This window comes from Macaca nemestrina, chromosome 1 (genome assembly GCF_043159975.1).
Source record: "Macaca nemestrina isolate mMacNem1 chromosome 1, mMacNem.hap1, whole genome shotgun sequence".
In the NCBI taxonomy this organism is placed as follows: domain Eukaryota; kingdom Metazoa; phylum Chordata; class Mammalia; order Primates; family Cercopithecidae; genus Macaca; species Macaca nemestrina.
The window spans coordinates 149,083,072-149,102,313 of NC_092125.1; the positions used below are offsets into that span (position 1 = coordinate 149,083,072).

Consider the following 19,242-nt stretch of genomic DNA (forward strand, 5'->3'; position numbering starts at 1 on the left):
AGATTAGCTTCAGTAATTTGCAACTTTGCTTTAAACCCCAGTATATCATTTTGCTTTAAATTTTTTACCCTTCTGAAGGCTTAAGAGAATGTTAAAACATCCAGAAACCTGGCCTCCATTTAAGTTATTAAAACTGTGCCAGACACTGGGAATCCAAGATTCATCTGGTGTAAAAATCAAGGGTTAGCCAACATTTACCAACCATTTTATTCCTCTCATGTGTTCTATGCAAATAGGAAAGTTAATCTGAATCTTGATTCCAACTTAATTATTCACAGTTACGCAAAAACAAGATAACTAAATTTAAGAAAACCTAAGCCATCAAAATAAATTTTATTTGTATTTTCTACATAAACACACAGTGGCAATTCATGGCATTTGGTAATTTGTCCAAACGTGAGAGGCTTATGAAATCAACAAATGCCATTTTGAAGAGAGTATTCTGTCAAAAATAAATTACCCAACTTCAAGATAGGCCTGTTCAGCAAAATCCGATATTATTCTCTCAGTACTTTTATAAATGGAATTTTCTTCTACTTGTATCCATTTCCCGGGGCTGAAAGTGGAAAGCAGGGGAGTGGAAGAAGAAAAGAAAACAAAAATATAATTAACAATTCAGGTAAAATAGTAAAAGTTAACGTCCCTAGAAGTTTATAGGTAACGCACTGAAAAACTGGGTTTGTGTGAGACCCTGAATAGTCAGTCTTCAGTCTAATATAAAAGATGTTGGCAGTTTGTGTGTGTGTGTGATTTTAAAATAAAATGTTACTAAGTGAAGTACTGCTTATACTAGATAGAAAAGGATGTTTTAGGCCAGGTGCGGTGGCTTACACCTGTAATCCCAGCACTTTGGGAGGCTGAGGCGGGCGGATCAGGAGATCAAGACCATCCTGGCTAACACAGTGAAACCGTCTCTACTAAAAATACAAAAAATTAGCCAGTGTGGTGGTGCACGCTTGTAATGCCAGCTACTTGGGAGGCTGAGGCAGGAGAATAGCTTGAACCCAGGAGGCGGAGGTTGCAGTGAGCAGAGATGGCACCCCTGCACTCCAGCCTGGGCAACAGAGCTGAGACTCCATCTCAAAAAAAAAAAAAAGGATGGTTTTAAAACATTGAAAGTTTTCATTGTTTTCATTTATGATTTAAGATGATGATCTCTAAACGTCTAAGAAAACTCAGTAGTTCTCAAGAAACATGTAATAGAGTCACATATAACACAGGCTTATAAGCAGATTGCTGCTGGGCCCCACCCCCTAAGTTGCTGATCCAGTAGGTCTGCAGGCCAAAGAATTTTCATTCCTAACAGGTTCGTAGGTAATGGTGCTGGTACCACTTTGAGAACCACTGATGTTTATACTTCAGATGAACCACAGTTATTGTAGTTTTTTTTTTTTCAGGGGTATATGTGCAGGATGTGCAGGTAAACATGTGCCATAGTGGTTTGCTGCACAGATCATTTTCATCACCTAGGTATTAAGCCCAGCATCCATTAGCTATTCCTGATGCTCTCTCCCCCACCCTCTTATCCCATACTTTAAAAATTACTTAGTTTTTTTAAACAATAAGCACATACCTTATGGACCCATTCATACTCTCCATATTTAGAATCAAAGGTTCCTTTCTGAAGAGACCTTAATTTTAAGGTAAAACGTGGTCCAAGTTCCTGAATTCCCACTTTCTTTTCACTCCTGAATATGTATCTTCAAAGACAAAAAGAGTTAAATTAATCTGAATAAGCTATTGTTTAACATTATGACAGGGTTCAAAAGATAAATCATTTTATCTTGTATGATACTTGCTACAATATATTGGAAAATTAGTTCATGTTGAAAATATATTTCATGATTGAAGTCAAAGTTCAACAAGTTTACCTTCCTCACCTGTGAAATCTGAAGAATATATAATCCCGTTGATTGTGGAATGTGGCAACCTGCCTTCCAATAAATTGGGGATTATGAGGGAAGAGAGATGCAAACATACGTCCAATTGAATGACCCAGCCGTGTTGTAAAATTATTCAGAATTATTTCAGGTATGTGTTCTGTGGGGTCCTTGCCTCTTCTCTAGAAAAATAATGAGAAATAAGTATCACCATGAGCTAAGCTAATTGGCAATACCTCCCAATGCAATTTCAAATATCAAAATTTACATGACAAATTTGCAGAATTTATCGTTTTTTAGTGACAAACTATCACAGATGGCTTACCAAACCCATGAAATAAGACATATCTAAAATTAATATGCAGTGAATGCAACAAAAAAAAAATCTTATTAGAAAATCAATGTGCTTCATAGTAATGAAGACTATTGCCTGCTGGCTGTAACTTCACCACAGTCTCCCAAGAAAACTGATAGATAAAAACTGCTGTAATCAGGAGAAAAAATGCCATTATTAAAATAAATTCAGAGCTATAAGATACAGCATCTACTAATCAAATACTGTGGAGAGATCAATGCCAATCAAGGAATGTATAAAACTTACCTTAATTTCTTTACGAAGACGAACACTGCTCATTTTGAAATGAGCAGTTGGGCCATTTGGCAAGTGACTCAAAATAAGTCCATCTGTTCATAAAAGTTAAGAGAAACACATTGAACTCTGTAATCTCAACCTAATTGTTTAAATAACTAGTCCTCTACATCCAAAGGTCCCTAAAATCTGTACCCAAGTGAACAGGCAGATGTACATATTCCTCTGAAGTGACATTTTCCTACCATATCAAAAGCTCAAAATCAGTCAAAATCTTCCAAGAAAATAGACTAGGGTAGTCCTTTTTTTCTCCTTTTACAATGTAATAGTTGATCATCACCCTCAATAGGGTATGTTAAGGTACCCTAAAGTAGGTGAAAAAAAGCTCTTTAACTGACCACTACTCTTAGGAGTAAAATAGGATGGGATTCTACAATCATGTAACACTGCAAATACAGTATTTTACCTCCATGTTCTGAAGATGTATAACCCCAAAATGTCACTTTTACACATTTGTATGGTCAGAATATGCTGTCAACTTTGAATAACATCCCATGAGACCAGACTCCTAAACTTTCCTCTATGAAATTAAGGTTATTAGTATTTTGCAAGAGATCAGCCCTTAACTTAGGATTACTGTACCACAAATTATAATCAACTAACCAATTAATAGCCATTCACTGATTGTCATTTCCCATAAATTGAGAATTGAGAATTATGCCCTCACACGCTAAACTACAAATGAAATGTAAGATCACCTACCTACAACTACATTACAAATGAAATGTAGACACGCTAAACTACAAATGAAATGTAAGATCACCTACCTACAACTAGCAGGACTAGCAGCCCAAGGACTCTAGAAGTCCTGGGTGCTGCAAACTAAGGTTGCTACCTATATAATGTTCTTCAAGTTTTTGTGGCACAACCTGACCTTCACTTGAAACACCTTTACTTTTCATGAGTAATTCTTGGCTATTGCTTAATGGCATTACAAGCAGACATATTAATGGCAATGGATAGGGCTTTCACTTTGTATTATGCTTTTCTAGTTTAGAAGAAATTTTCAAACACATTTCATCTGATTCAACAACTTAAACAGGCCAGAATCAGATGGTTTCAAGTCTATCTGCATATAATATGTATCTTTCAAAGCAGATGTTGCCATCTTTTTACAATGGCATCAACACTCATTCCTCCAGATTAGAAGCTATGGTATCTTCAACTTCTCCTCTCCCACTAAATCTTAACTGCTTTTACCTTCAGAATTTCCTCACTTAGCATCCTCTTTACCCTTACTGTCGTAGTGAGGTCCTCGAGATTTTCCACCTAGATTATTAAAGTAGTATTGTGGTTGGTCTGACCTTTTTCCTCACCATCTCAAGTACATCTCCTAATGCAGATTGTAAAATCAAGTCTGGACTTAGGCCTTGGTTCTATAAGTAACCAGCTATGGGACTTAGCTGTTTCATTATATCTGTACCATAGTTTCTCATGTGCTAAGTGAAAAACAAACTAGATACCTTCACAGTCTTGACAGCTGTAGCTAATCTCATACTACTCTCATCACAGACTGATCTACAGAAAGAAGACATTGGTATGAGATTCATAATGTGGCCACAAATTACCTTTTCAACCTATTTATGCCCACACCAAGCTGTTTCCTAACTGGTAGGCACTCGCAGTCTTATGTACTATATATGTTAATCCTAGCATGCATTTTTTGCTTCTGCTAATTTGAATACCTGCAACATTTTACTCATCTATTACGGTCTACTTCAAATGTCACCTTTTTATGCAGTCAGAATTAAGATCTAAATCTTCTCAGTTCTCACTGCTACCACAGCACTCATCACTTATTTGAGTTACAGTAAGGAAAACACCTTTCTTCCCAACTAATCTGCTAACACTTAGGTAGGGATGGGAATTTTTTTCTTTTTTTTGAGACAGTCTCACTCTGCAGTCCAGGCTGAAGTGCAATGGCACGACCATGGGTCACTGCAGCCTCAACCTCTCGGGCTGGAGTAATCTTCCCACCTCAACCTCCCGAGTAAATGGGACTACAGGCATGCCATCATGCCCAGCCAATTTTTGTAGAGACAGGGTTTTGCCATCTTGCCCAGGCTGGTCTCAAGCGATACACCTGCCTTAGCCTCCCGAAGTGCTGGGACTGCAGGCAGATTTTTCAGCAAACGTTTGAATTCTATCATTTTAAAAGGTTCACCACAGGTTAAACTTCATGAAATACAGCCAAAAGTATTTATTAAGGGGTCTAGGAGATATAAAAGTCATTTCTTCCAACCCCCAAATCAAGGCTTAAATCTTTTCTAGAACATTCCCACTAAATTGTGGTGTCAAAAGCAAAGTACAAAATCCAAACTTACCAGTTTCTAAATAACTTATTTTCCTGTGTACCTGCATTGTGCAAGAGGCTTTATTTACATTACTGCTAATCCCTAACACAAATCACGCAAAACAGGAGTCATCATGCCTATTTCAGTAATGAGGAAAAGAGGCTGAAGAGGGTCAAGTAAATTAGCCTAAGTAAATCACACCAAGGCAACTGCACATCTCAACCAGGGTGGGTCTGCACCTAGCTTAAGCCCTTGGCTGACGGCTGCTCACATTTGGAAATGTACAGAGGCATTTTGTTTGTCAGGATGACTGAGGTGTTACTGGTATTTAGAATCCAAAGGCCAGGAATGCAAACCATCTTACAAGCTGCCAAGAGTGTAGCACAAATAATTACCCTACCTCAAATGCCAGTAGTTCCCCATTTAGAAATAATGAATACAGGATGTAGGTCTGTAAAGATAAAGCTTACATGCTTCTCACTATACCACGTTTACTAAAATGACTACCACATGGCACTACCAGACACTATGCTTTATAAACAATACATTTAATGTGATCTTGTGGGAACTCTAAAGATAGTTATTATTTCCTACATTTAAAAAATGAGGAAACTGAGTGGCTAAGAAACTTGACTAAAATCACAAAAGTAGCAAATAACGGAATCTGTATTTGATAAAACAGCTGCCCTGACTCAAAGCCACTAGTAGGTTTCTACAGTTTAGACAGCTGATGAAGTTCTATTTTAGAATAAGTCAAAAAAGTATATCCCTTTACTTCCACCATTCAGCACTACTCTTTCATACAGTAGCCCCTCCAGTGTCTTTAGAAAGATAACATGTTCCTAGAATCTACTTTCCCACAGGCTAAATCCTGTTTTTTCAGCTTTTCCGCCATGTGTTATCATTAGGAGTTGTGATTTTTATTCCTGAACCCATGCTAAGTCTCCAGGAATCACCACTATTTTTTTTTTTTTGACAGTCTTGTCCTGTCACCGAGGCTGGAGTGCAGTGGGCACCATCTTGGCTCATGGCAACCTTTGCCTCCCGGGTTCAAGTAATTCTAGTGCCTCAGCCTCCCAAGTAGCTGGGATTACAGGCATGTGCCACCACGCCCAGCTAATTTTCGTATTTTTAGTAGAGACGTGATTTTGCCATGTTGGCCAGGCTGGTCTCAAACTCCTGACCTCAAGCAATCTGCTGGCCTAGGCCTCCCAAAGTGCTGGGACTACAGGTGTGAGCCACCACGCCCAGCCAGAAAATGTAAACTTTTTAAAGGCAATAGATGATATAGGTGAAATTTGTGTGACCATATAAAACACCCTGGATAAAATAAGGATAGAACATTTACTGAATTGATGAATGCCTGCTTCTTAGCAGGGTTACTAGCGGCCTCAAAGTGATGACAGTTGTTTTTTAACTGCCAAAAATAAAAAGAGGAAAACAGACCTTACCACTTTGTGGAGGCAGTTTAAAAAAAGAAAAAGAGGTAGCAACTACCTTAAAAACAAATTTTTTCTGTAGTTAAGTATTCAAGAGATTTCAGATATTTGATACATTAATCTGATAAACCAAATTATAATATGGCCAACAAAACACATTACGAAGCTTGTTATAGTTTATTTTAGTTTCTGGAAAGCTACTAGAACAAGTGGATAAAGTAAGTTATATTGAAAACAAAATCATAAAAGTTAGATTTTTAAAAAACAGCCTTTTAAGCCACTAATTTAAAAACAACAGTGTTCACTGATATTAGAAATAAAATGTTATTCTGGCACCACAGAAAGTTTTGTCCCTGTTTTTTTTTTTTTGTAAATTCTTTATAATTTTAATGAAATTAAAAATCATAAAGATGACTCATTCAATTGGTCATCTGTAAAGCTACTGAACTCACAGCCATCATTCAATAAGTAAATAAAACAATAGCAACAATAACAACAAACCTACATATCCTTTATGAAGTCTCTTATCTCAATAGGAAGAAATACCTTGGGTTCAGGTGACACATTCATCTCAGATCTGAGACTCACAGAAAAGTTTAGACTGGAACACATAACATGGGCCCAAGTCTCTACCTCAAAAACTGAATCCTGCGACACCACCTCTGGCAACGTAAAATCTAGCCATAACAAACCATATGCAGATCCCCAACTAGGTCAGCCCTTTCCTCCCTCTCTTTCCAAATGGTTGTCCCTCTGCACTGAGCGCTTTTCTCTGCCTCATTCCCCTGCTTCACCCTCGTCCATCTAGATCCAGCTTCAGCATCTCTTTCTACAGGAAGTCCTTCCTCCCAGGGCAGACTTTGTACCAATCACAGGGTCCCCACTCTCCCCTGCATTTCTCTGTTTAATTGTACCATCCACACTATATTTTGTCAGTTTACATATCCATTTACTCCACCTATGAATTTCCTGAAGGTTGTCTCATTTTATCTCTGCATCTTTTACTAAGGGTTAAAATGATCTCTTGGCTATAGCATGTGCCTGATAAATGTTTGGTGAATACAAAGGAAAAATCAGTTTATAGATTCTTGGAAAGAGATATAATTTTCTGATAAAAAATTATTTTCTGAAAGTTATAGGCAATATTTCCTTATTCTTTTAAATATATTTTTAAGGGGGTTGAGGGAGAGGACAGGAAAACCTCCTTAAAAAAAAAAAGGATACTTGGGGTTTTGCGATCTTCATTAATAACAATCAGGTCTGTGAACTCTCTTGCGATGCACTGAGGAATAATTTTTTTCAGAGCCAGTCCTCTTCTGTAATAAACATGTGAGTTTGGTATAACAGTGGAGAGCTGTTCACAGAGTCGTACTGTTCTCTGCAAAACAAAGTAACAAAAATTTTGAATACTTTTTGAAAAAATAAAAATCTTATGTGATACATAAGGAAAGAAATAACAATTATTATGATTAATAGAAAGCAACACTGAGGAAAGCATGAAACTGGAACAATGTCGCCTCTTTTATCAAAGGCTGATCATCCTAAAGCAGTGGTTCTCAATTAGGGGCAATTCTGCTCCATCAGGGGACACATTTGGCAATATCTGGAGACATTTTTGAGGGTTATGACTGGTGGTAGTGGTAGTGGTGTGTGGTTGCTACTGGCACCTAATGCATAGAGGCCAGGGAAGCTGGTAAACATCCTATAATGAACAGGATGGCTCACGATAACAAAGAATTCTCCAGCTAAAATGTTAACAATGCTGAGGTTGAGAAATCCTATCCTGAAGAATCAAATTTAGTAAACCTACATCATATCACCACTGCTACGTTTTATTTACTTATTCACAGGCATTCTTTAAGGCAGTTAACTAAAGGTTTAACTCTTCTGAACAGAGTACTTTAAATAGAACTAATAAGAAAATTAAGAATTCAAGAACTAAATTAATCAATGTGTTTACCCCATGAGGTCTATCTGATGTTGTGATGAGAATCTTGGGAGAAGTCTGTTTGTTGAAGTAAGAAGCAAATTCATCTGTAGATTCATCATAAGCAACCTGAGAACAGAGAAGAAGGATAATTTTACATCAAACAAATATTCTACTGGGCCAGAATTCTAAAAGTAGCTTCAGCAGGACTGCTGAACACTGAGTACCTAGCTGATAGGGGATTTAAAGACAGACCAGGAAGGACTGACATTAATGGACACAGGAAGAGGATGGAGTGGATTTCTCCTGTGTAAAATACAAGTACAAAACTGAATAAAACTGTCAGAAATCACTTCAGGGCAGAAACTGAGATATGTTTACTCTTGAACTGCTTTCATTTCCGTCATCAACTTGGTTGGTGAAAATAATAACCACAGGAAAAAAAAAAAACCCAAGCAAAAAAACTAATGAAATTAAGAGAAGACAAATCTTCCATTAAGAGACACTCAGGTTTAAACAATAATGAAAGTAGTACCTTTTAAAATTTGTGGAATATACCCAAGTGGTCTTGGTATAAGACTCTGAAAGAGTCTTATGGCTATACCTGCTCACATTAGAAAATATACATATTGAGCAAATCAATAAATACAGAATCAACTCAAAGGAAGCAGAAAAAAGTAATAAAGATAAAAGGAGATATAAAAGAATCAAAAAACAAAGATTCAATAGGATCAAGAAGAAAGTACTTAGAAAAGACTAAGAGAATAGATATCTTGGTAAAAACTGATTTAAAAAAGAAAAAGCCAAAATAAAATAATATGAGGAATGAAAAGTGGACATTACTGTAGTCTCACTCATGAACACAGATAAAATTAATTCTAAGCAAAGAATAAACCCAATTTGGTTATGATGTTTAATGCAATAAAAGAGAAAAGCCACATAATCACCTCAATATTTGCAAAGAAAACATCTAATAACATTCTACATTCATTCATGATAAACAAGACAAAAAATAGCCTAAGAATAAAATTTACTTAACCCTTAACTCTTAATAATCTATCATTAGTGACACAAATATTAATGATGATGCATTGGAAATATTCTTTTGAAAATCAGGAATGTGGCAAAGATGGCACTATTGATTTTTCTATTTATTTGACATTAAGCTAGAAGTTCTAGAAGGCACAAAAGTGGGAGAAAAACAGGTCAAAATAAGAAAACTGTCATTTGCAGAAATGATTATCTAAAACAGAAAAATGAAAACAATATCCCAACAAATTAGAAATGAATTTAGGTAGGCTACTGGTTAGAAGATCACTACTCAAAAATCCACTGCATTTTTATAAATTGGCAACCAAAACAATTTTCAAAGACATGCAGTTTACACCAACAAAAACCGTAAGATACCCAGGAATAGCTCTAGGAAGATTTATGGGTCAACTTGCATGAAGAGAACTATGAAGTTCATGAAATACGTTTCACTATTTAAAGAAGACCTAAGAAATATATATTATATATATACATATGTATCCCCAATTTGGAGGATATATATATCCCCAAATTGATCTGATTTTTGTACCATTTATAATTTATATGGAGGAGCAAAGGCCTAGGAAAAGCCAAAACATATCTGAAGAGAGGGTATTTACGGGCAGGAGTGAAAGAAGCATCTTGCACTTACAGATATTAAGACTTATTATGAAGCTAATTAAGAAAGTAATGATGCAGTGACAAACTGGCCAAGCAAATAGCCCAGAAAAAGACCAAGCATATATAGATATTTGATATATAACTTGGCATTACAATTCATTGTGCAGAAAGGCTGCACTACTCCAAAAATGGTACTGGATAAACTATATATATATATATATATATATATATATATATATATATATATGTGTGTGTGTATATATATATATGCACAAAAGGACAGGCTGGGGTGAAAGACAGGAAGGAAAGTAACTGGTTTCCATTCTCACACCAAACAGAAAACAATTCTTAACAATTAAGTAAATAAACATGAGAGACAACTCTTTAATTGTTTTAGAAAGAAAGAAAAAGTAACTTAGGATTACAGGAAAGAGAACAGTTTCTTAAATATGACATAAAAAGCTTTAAATGCTAAAAATTTCAAAAATTCAACTATATCAAGAACTTCTGGTCCTCGTCCTCAAAAGACACCATAGAAAATAAAAAGAGAATCCATGAATTGGAAGATGCCTTTAATATGTATGAAGGATTGGTATCCAAATTATATAGAGAAGTTCCACAAATGATCAAAATACACTACATGATAGAAAACTGGGCAAAAGACGTGTTTTATCTCTAAAGAAAACAACTTATATTAAACGACGCTCAACATTAGAAAACAAGGAAATACAAATTCAAACCTCAATGAGACAGCCTTTTATCATTAGTCTGAACATACCAGGAGTTGGTTAGAATGTGGATGAGCAGGAACACTACTACTCTTGTACCACAAAAGTATAAAATGGTACAACCACTGCTTTGAAAAATATTTTGGTATAATCATGTAAAGTTAAACATTTACACATTCTCATGACTCAAAATTATCCTACTGTAGGTAAATATTCTAGGGAAACCTTTATGTATACATACCCTCTATATGCCTGTTATCCCCAAATTTATTTCCAGTCAAGACCTCTTCCCTGAATTCCAAGCTCATATCCCAACTACCTGCTTGACATCTCTTCTAAAAACTCTTAAGAGTCCTGAACTCTTGATTTCCCCTTATATCTCCTTCACTCAGTCTTCCACATCTAGTCAATGACCATTTCATCCTTCTAATTTGCTCAGTCTAAACCCTTAATACCATCTTTAAATCCTCGATTTCTCTGAAATTCCACATCCAATTTGTCAGGAAATTGAAGCAGCTCTGATTTCAAAATATACCCAGGGGAAAAAATATTTAGAATCAGATCAATTCTCACCCCTTTCATCGTAACTACCCTGGCCCAGGTCATGATGAAAGCCCATCATTTCTTTCCTGGATTTGTTTAGTAGCTTCCTAATTATTCTACATACCTCTCCAGTTATATTCTCAGTAAAGCAGCTAACTACTTTTAAAAATTAAGTCTGATCACATCATTCTTCTATTCAACCCATCCAATGGCTCCTCATTTCACTAAGTATAAAACCAAAGTCCTCATACTGGCCAACAAAGTCACTGATCTGGTCTTTCCTCTTTATCATACTTTCCTAGGACCTCTTCTACAATCCTCTCCCTTTGTTTGCTTAATTTCAGCCACAATGGCCTTCTTGTTATTCTTAAAAAGCATATTCGATACACTCCTGCCTTGGAGCTTGTGCACTGGGTGTTCTCTCTGGGGTTCCTTTTGCCCAAGGATGGCTAAATTTCCTCACACCCTTCAAGTCTTTGCTAAAAGGTCAATTTCTCAATAAAGCCCACCCTGACTATCCTGTATAAAAAATCATTACACAGTAGAAAAATGGGCAAGAGACACAATCAATTGATCAAATGGGAAAAAATATGAAAAGATGTTCAACCTCATTCAAAATGAGAACTGCAAATTAAAACTATAGTGATATACAATTTCTCACTTATCAAACTGGAAAAAATGATCTACAATGAGTGTAAGTTGAGGAGTAACATTCAAGTATCTCCTCCCCAAATACTTATTAATTATCATACAAAGGGAAAAACATTAAATTCAGAGTGAAGAAACCTGGCAGGCACCACTTTAACCAAGTGATCAAGGTAAACAATCAGTAGGAGAAAATCATCAAGTGACTCTTGATAAGAAGTACTGAAAAAGGACTTAACGTAACGTTCATGGCAGAGGTCGAGCCTCCCTAATTAAAAAACCCAAAACCTGAAATATTCCAAAATTCAAAACTTTTTGATAAAGCACCAACATGGCACCACAAGTGGGGAATTCCACACCTGACCTCATGTGATGGGGTCACAGTCAAAAGTTTGTTTCATGCACAGAATCATTAAAAATATTGTATAAAAGTTACCTTTAGGCCGGACGGGGTGGCTCATGCCTGTAATCCTAACACTTTGGGAGGCCAAGGTGGGAGGATCGCCTGAGCTCAGGAGTTCAAGACCAGCCTGGGCAACATGGTGAAACCCTATCTCTACTAAAATACAAAAAATTAGCTGGGCATGGTGGCGTGAGCCTATAGTCCCAGCTTTTCCGGAGGCAGAATTGCTTGAACTAGGGAGGCAGAGGTTGCAGTGGGCAGAGACTGCACCACTGCACTCCAGCCTGGGCAACAGAGCAAGACTCCATCACCAAAAATAAAAAAAGTTACCTTTAGGCTATGTGCATAAGATGTATACAAAACATAAATAAATGCTCTGTTCAGACTTGGGTCCAATCATCAAGATACCTCACTATCTATCACAAATATTCCAAAATCTGAAATCCAAAAAGACTTCTGGTCCGGCCGGGTGTGGTGGCTCATGCCTGTAATCCCAGCACTTTGGGAGGCTGAGGTGGGTGGATCACGAGGTTAGGAGTTTGAGACCAGCCTGGCCAATATGGTGAAACCCTGTCTCTACTAAAAATACAAAAATTAGCTGGGTGCCTGTAATCCTTGCTATTTGGGAGGCTGAGGCAGGAGAATTGCTTGAACCTGGGAGACAGAGGTTGCAGTGAGCTGAGATCGTGCCACTGCACTTCAGCCTGGGTAACAGAGGAAATCTCCATCTCGGAGAAAAAAAAATAAAAAAACACTTCTGGTCCCAAGCATTTCAGGCAAGGGACACTCCACCTGTATTTCTGTCAAAAGTACATAAACTGAATATAATCAGAGGAAACCCCAGGCGAACTCACATTAAGGTACATTCTACAGATTATCTGGTCTATACTATTCAAAAAATCTCAATGTCACAAAAAAGCAAACGACTGAGAAACTGTTCTAAATTTAAGGAAATTAAAGGTAATTACAATGGAACGTATGACCTGGGACTTTTCTTTTGCTAGAAAGGACATTATTGGAACAGCTAGTGACATCTGAGTAAGATCTACAGAACAGATAATAATGTATACCAGTGTTAACTGTCTGATTTTGCTAAGTGTGCTAATAAACAAAATGAGATACACAGGAATAAAGAGGCACCATGTCTGCCACTTACTCTCATTTAAGAGGGAATATTTAGGAAGTCTGGGTGAAGGGTATGTACAAATTCCTACTTTTCTATGAAGTATGAAATGTCAAAATAAATTAAAATGCATACACACACAAACACCTTACTTACATAAAATTGCAAACCCTCTCTACTCCAGTAGTCCTGAATCTTCTTTATCCTGTTTTCCTTTAGTAACCTATCACTGGCTAACATATGTCTAATTTATTTATTTCATTATGTTGACTGTTTGTCTCCCTTCCTAGAATGTAAGCTCTGGGTGGGTAGAAGTTGTGTGTGTGTGTGAGTATTCTGTGTACTGATGGATCTCAAATCCCTAAAACGGATCCCAATACAGTGCAGGTGAATCCATAAACATTTGCTGAAAGAAGGACAGAAATCAGTGAATGACTATACCAGGAGATATGTGAAAGAATGTTGATAGCAGCACTATTGCAAAGCAAACAGACATTCCAAACCAAGTTTCCTTTACGAAACTTTAAAAAATACAGTTTTAAAATCTTGCTTCTTTTACTGCACTGTTGCAAACTATCTAAGGAGAATGTGCAAAGTTAAAGGTTATCTCGAAACTAAGATTTATGAGAATACAAAAAATAGCATCAAATGTTATTCTTAGGTATCAAAATGTCTAATAAATACTGCAGAAGTCTATAGTACGAGGAATTCTTTTAAAACTACCACGCCAGGCGCGGTGGCTCACGCCTGTAATCCCAGCACTTTTGGAGGTCAAGATGGGCGGATCACCTGTGGTCAGGAATTCGAGACCAGCCTGACCAACATGGTGAAACCCCATCTGTACTAAAAATACAAAAATTAGCCAGGCGTGGTGGCAGGTGCCTGTAATCCCATCTACTCAGGAGGTTAAGGCAGAGGGTGCAGTGAGCCGAGATCACACCACTGCACTCCAGCGTGGGTGACAGAGCAAGACTCTGTCTCAACAAAATAAAAAACAAAAACAAAAAAACCCATCCAAAATACTAGTCAGGGATTATATGACAAATGTAAAAGTTTACCTAGACATAAAATAGATTACTAGAAAGTAAATATTTACTTAATTTGTCTATAGCATTATTGGGAAATCAATTATGAGATAATCTACACCAAATAATAAGATAATATGCCAGCATTTTAGCTGAACCAGTCCATTACATAACTTCGCCAGCCAGCACTTTAAATATCAACATAAAAATATATAATTTATCAATTATGTGTGATCATTCAAACTAATTTAAGACTTCTAACATTACCTCTTCATCATTAGGGTCTACCGTGGTTTCATCATACACTCGCTGGTTGTCAATGGTCTTGGGTACAGGCTTTGGTGGAGCCTAAGTAAAAGAGAAAGGATTACATTTTAGAAGGATTTTACATTAATTATATTACGGTTGGGGAAAAACAACAGAAAGCTACAAATAATCCCAAACTCAATCTGTTCCTCAGATCAATTCACTTCTATTGTTACATCAATCCTAATAACAATATTGAATAAGAGGCTTTTTTTTTTTTTTTTTTTTTTTTAAACAATCTGGGCAGAGACACACACATACTAGAAGAATGGCCAACACTGAATGAAACGGCTTAAAACTGTGCAGAAATAACAAGGAGAAGAAATAGGGATCGAGATAATTATCTATTAGGGGAAAACATATTTTTCTCAAACAGGAGAAAAATAAAAGAAAAAAATAGGCCGGGCGTGGTGGCTCATGCCTGTAATCCCAGCACTTCTGGGAGGCCGAGGCGGGCGGATCACGAGGTCAGGAGATCGAGACCATCCTGGCTAACACGGTGAAACCCCGTCTCTACTAAAAAATACAAAAAATTAGCCGGGCGTAGGGGTGGGCCCCTGTAGTCCCAGCTACTCGGGAGGCTGAGGCAGGAGAATGGTGTGAACCCGGGAGGCGGAGCTTGCAGTGAGCCGAGATCATGCCACTGCACTCCAGCACTCCAGCCTGGGCGACAGCGCAAGACTCCACCTCAAACAAAAAAAAAAAGGGAGAAAAATAACAAATGACATCTGTACATGACTGTTCCAATACTTTCGGGAAGCTACTCAGAAATATTTAATAAAAGTCTAGTTGTTATCCGTTGACCTAGTAATTTTATTTTGGGGTATTTATGTTCAGGAATGTAAATGGGGGAAAAATTTATACAAAGAAATATGTAGTATCCCTATTTATAATGAAAATAAACAGCAAACAGGGCAAATGTTCAACATCAAGGTAATGACTAAACATACTATAGTACGTCAACATTATGGAATACTGTTAGGATCAGCAATCATGCATACTCAGCTTAGACCAAGAAATGGTGTAAATGAACTGTTATAAAGTAGAGCACAGAATTGTAAGAGTACATTAAAACTAATTCAAAATATACATACACTAGCAGAGCTATGAAGAAAACATAAACTGAAACTATTTAGCATTTATTACTCTATGAAACAAATATTACATTTTAATAATTTTTTTAAAGGAAGCAGTTTTAAGAAGTCATCTTTTATCTCAAAAAGCAAGAATGGTGGTATTTTCAAATGGTGATCATAACATTAATTTGCTGTAACAGACTGATTACTAAAGAGTTAAAAAGAGACTAACATGCTTGACATACTAGGATACTACAGGTCAAAACAGTCTACTATTGACAATTTTCTATGGTTTAACCTAATACTATTCAAAGAATGCATGAAATGGTAGAGTGTTTAGTTTGTATACAGTCTTTACATTTTTTTCTCTTCCTCAAACACCCTTATTTGGTAACTTACTTGATATCTTAAGAAATGGGAGGGGAAACATGAATGTTTTCAAAATTTTGCAAAAATAAATCATAACCTAGAGTAATTATAAATACACTGAAAATAAAAATAACTTAGCTATGCAATAATGTATGAGTATTTAGTAGTCTAAAATTTTTTTCAATAAAGATTTCACTTCTTATGGTACCACAAATATAGCCAAATTCTTTCTTGATGCATTATCCATTCTTTTCTTTGCCATAATCCTCACCCTCCTCCCACTCCCCATCCTCACTTTTCACAGGTTCATATCCTCTGTACCAGCTCTAAAGCTTAACACATCCTTATCACCCTACTCCAGAAGAGGCTCTGTCCTGCCTTTCCCCAGCCTTGCCTAACCAAAAACCTTTGCTTCACATCACAAGAGCCAAGCTCCAGGCCTAACGTGAGGAGCTTCCCCAGGTTGTGTTGACCTCTCAAACACAAAGTTACATGCAAAACACCACCACTGTGTTACTGTATAGGTACACAAACATACATAGTAAAGGTAAAAGAAATGCATGGAAAAAATAATCAAAAATTTCACGAGTGGTTATCTATGGAGGGAAAAGCCATTATGAAGAAGACGACAAGGGGCTTCCAATATTCTTTGCTAATGCATTATTTCTTAAGCTGGGTAAATGATACAAAGAGGTTTATTATATTACTTTTGTATTTCTTCATACATATGAAATATGTAATAATAAATTTTAAAAGAAAGTAATTCAACTTAAATATCAGGAAGGATCCCCTAATATAAGACAGAAAACAAACAGCTAAGAATTTTATTTACCTTATCACCAAGAGCCTCTCTTTCTTTTTTAAGTTTTTTCTTAGCTGCCAACTTTTCCTAAAGGGTGAAAAAAAAGAGAACAATATTGAGAAACCACCAGTTATATCACAAACACATACTCAAACTACAAATTACTAATGCTATGGATACTCGAACTGGGCGATCTTTGTAATCTATTGAAATAAGCATCTGGCCATGGATTTTTCTACCTAAATTACTGTAAGCCAAATGAGCTGGCCAATTAATAAGATTTCTTTAACAAAGACCTTGATTCTTTTAAAAAAATCTAAACTGGCAAGTTTGAATATTTAAAATTTGACTAGCTTAATCTTTTTCCATAAAGTCTCAAATTAATTAAAGTACAAAATGTGGTCTCCGTTGTGTTTTGCCTAACTGGTTGCATCCTAAAGACGACCACGGTTATGCTGCTTGCTTCTCTTGAAAAGCACTAAAAATAGGAATGGGAGATGAGTTTTCAGGTTGTTTTTCATAAAACCATCACCAATTATTTACATATTTTATCATCAAAATATACTTTTAAAATTTAGTGAGAGCTTGCAAAGTGGATTAAGATTATCTGTATTTGTACTGTCAATCTATATATTCTCCTGGAGATTTCTAGATAGAAGGGTTGACAAAATAAAAAATATTTTTTTTTTTTCCAGCACCTACTGATCCTCAATCCACCAGGTTTCAGATTAGAAATCATAGCTCCAGTAAATCTTCTAGGACATCCCTCCCCAATACGTGCATACCAGAATGAGTTAAATGCCCCTTGTATGTACTCAAACAGCACCTTGACACTGAACATGAGTAAGAACCAGTCCCGGGCCTCAGAAGGGCCGGTAAGAGGAGGCAGACACGTAATAAGAATATTGTGTGAACTTCCATGATGTGCAAGAATAAGCAAACGTTTTCTTCCAACTGCAATTTAACCAGAAATGGGCACTGCGACCTTGGCAAACCGTTTAAACCCCTTTACGTTTCAGTTTGTTTACCTACCAGAAACGTATAAAGATAAGGCTTAAAGAACAAATACAATTACCAGAAACTTTACAGTACTAATTTCGGTAAAGAGCTGCTGCAGGAATCAGAGAAGCAATATTTTGGATTTTATTACGTATTGCCTCCATTTCAGATTCTGCAAATTAACCAACGCTGCCTAGAAGGGCCAAAGGGCTGAGACTTTTGCGTTCTGGGCCAGGAGGGCGTAGTTTTCACTACTAAGCCAAGAGGCCTTCCAGCTTTCCTTGTGAATCCAGCATCCTAGGAAACAGCCTATCAAGAAAATCTTCCACCCTGATGCTCAGGCAAAAGGCTGAACCGAGAGTCTCCAAACCACTGCGAGGAAACAGAACACGTGGGCCGCGGCACCACCCTTCCTCCCGAGCCACAGAGTACACTTTGAGACCAGCAGACATACACATCTGTGAGCCCCGCGACCGCCCTAAGCGTCAGGAACATCGCGCAAGCGCCCGGCAGCTCCCGCCCCTCGCGTACCTTCCGCTGCTGTTGTTTCCACCGCGTGAACATTAAGTGTCGCCGCTGTTTGTTTTTAATCTCCGAAATGCTAAAGCCTGGCGGAAAAGCAGCCGCTTTCGGGGGTTGGACCCCGCTTTCCGTCGCCCCATCCCCAGCGCCTGCAGCCTCCTGAATTTCTTCGACAGCGGCTTTCCGTTTCAGACTTTTCTTCCAGCTGCTGCTGCTCTTTTCCCCGGCTTTCGCCATGGTGTCGGCTCCTTTGCTTCCGTACGGAAACGGAAACAGCGTTCTCCTGTGAACCCGTTCCTTAACCTTTTACTTCCGGGGTCGCAAAGTATTTAAAACTGTAGACGGCTTTTGTGAGTTTTAGCCATTTAAGAAAATAGTAAAGCTGAGGCTTGAGGAAACTTTAGGCAGTTTGCCCAGCTGTATAAAGAGTGAGATGATGAGTTTGGGCACTCCTTGCACATCAGTGTGCCCAGCCCTCAAAATAATGGAACGATAACAACAAACACCATGCCCGGATTAGTTTACGTTTTACGTGAGGGAAACCTAAAATGAGCACAGAAATAAATTATGGTGAGCTACAGAGTAAGACGTGGTATGGAAAAAAAAAAAAGAACAGGATAAAAGAAGATGAAGAGACATTCATCTTTTTGCGATGGAGCCTTGCTTTGACGCCCAGGCTGGAGTGCAGTGGCCACGATCTCCGATCACTGCCAACTCCTCCTGAGTAGCTGGGACTACAGACATGTGCCACCACGCCCAGCAAATTTTTGTGTTTTTGCAGAGATGAAGTTTCACCATGTTGGCCAGGCTGGTCTTGTACTCTTGATTTCAGGTGATCGGTCCTCCCTGGACTTCCAAAGTA

General features: G+C 37.4%; 1 protein-coding gene across 1 annotated transcript; it reads right to left on the reverse strand.

Moving 5' to 3' along the window:
* Window positions 1–302: 302 nt before the first annotated feature.
* On the reverse strand, window positions 303–18,643 carry LOC105482749 (ribosome production factor 1 homolog). Its single transcript, XM_011743043.2, has 9 exons — window positions 18,390–18,643; window positions 16,890–16,946; window positions 14,574–14,654; window positions 8,223–8,318; window positions 7,487–7,640; window positions 2,482–2,564; window positions 1,881–2,062; window positions 1,574–1,700; window positions 303–556 (listed from the first exon to the last, which is right to left on the reverse strand). Exons 1-9 carry the CDS (start codon window positions 18,615–18,617, stop codon window positions 515–517), a joined length of 1,050 nt encoding a protein of 349 aa, XP_011741345.2. The 5' UTR covers window positions 18,618–18,643; the 3' UTR covers window positions 303–514.
* Window positions 18,644–19,242: the final 599 nt, after the last annotated feature.

Bases quoted from the DNA above. Each gene is read 5' to 3' on its own strand.
- LOC105482749 (XM_011743043.2), bottom strand. From the start codon at position 18,617: ATGGCGAAAGCCGGGGAAAAGAGCAGCAGCAGCTGGAAGAAAAGTCTG. The intron at 2,565-7,486 runs GTATCCTTTTTT...TTTTATGAACAG, and splicing joins TGAAGATCGCAAAACCCCAA to ATGGACTTATTTTGAGTCAC. The intron at 557-1,573 runs GTATGTGCTTAT...TTCCACTTTCAG, and splicing joins AGTATGAATGGGTCCATAAG to CCCCGGGAAATGGATACAAG.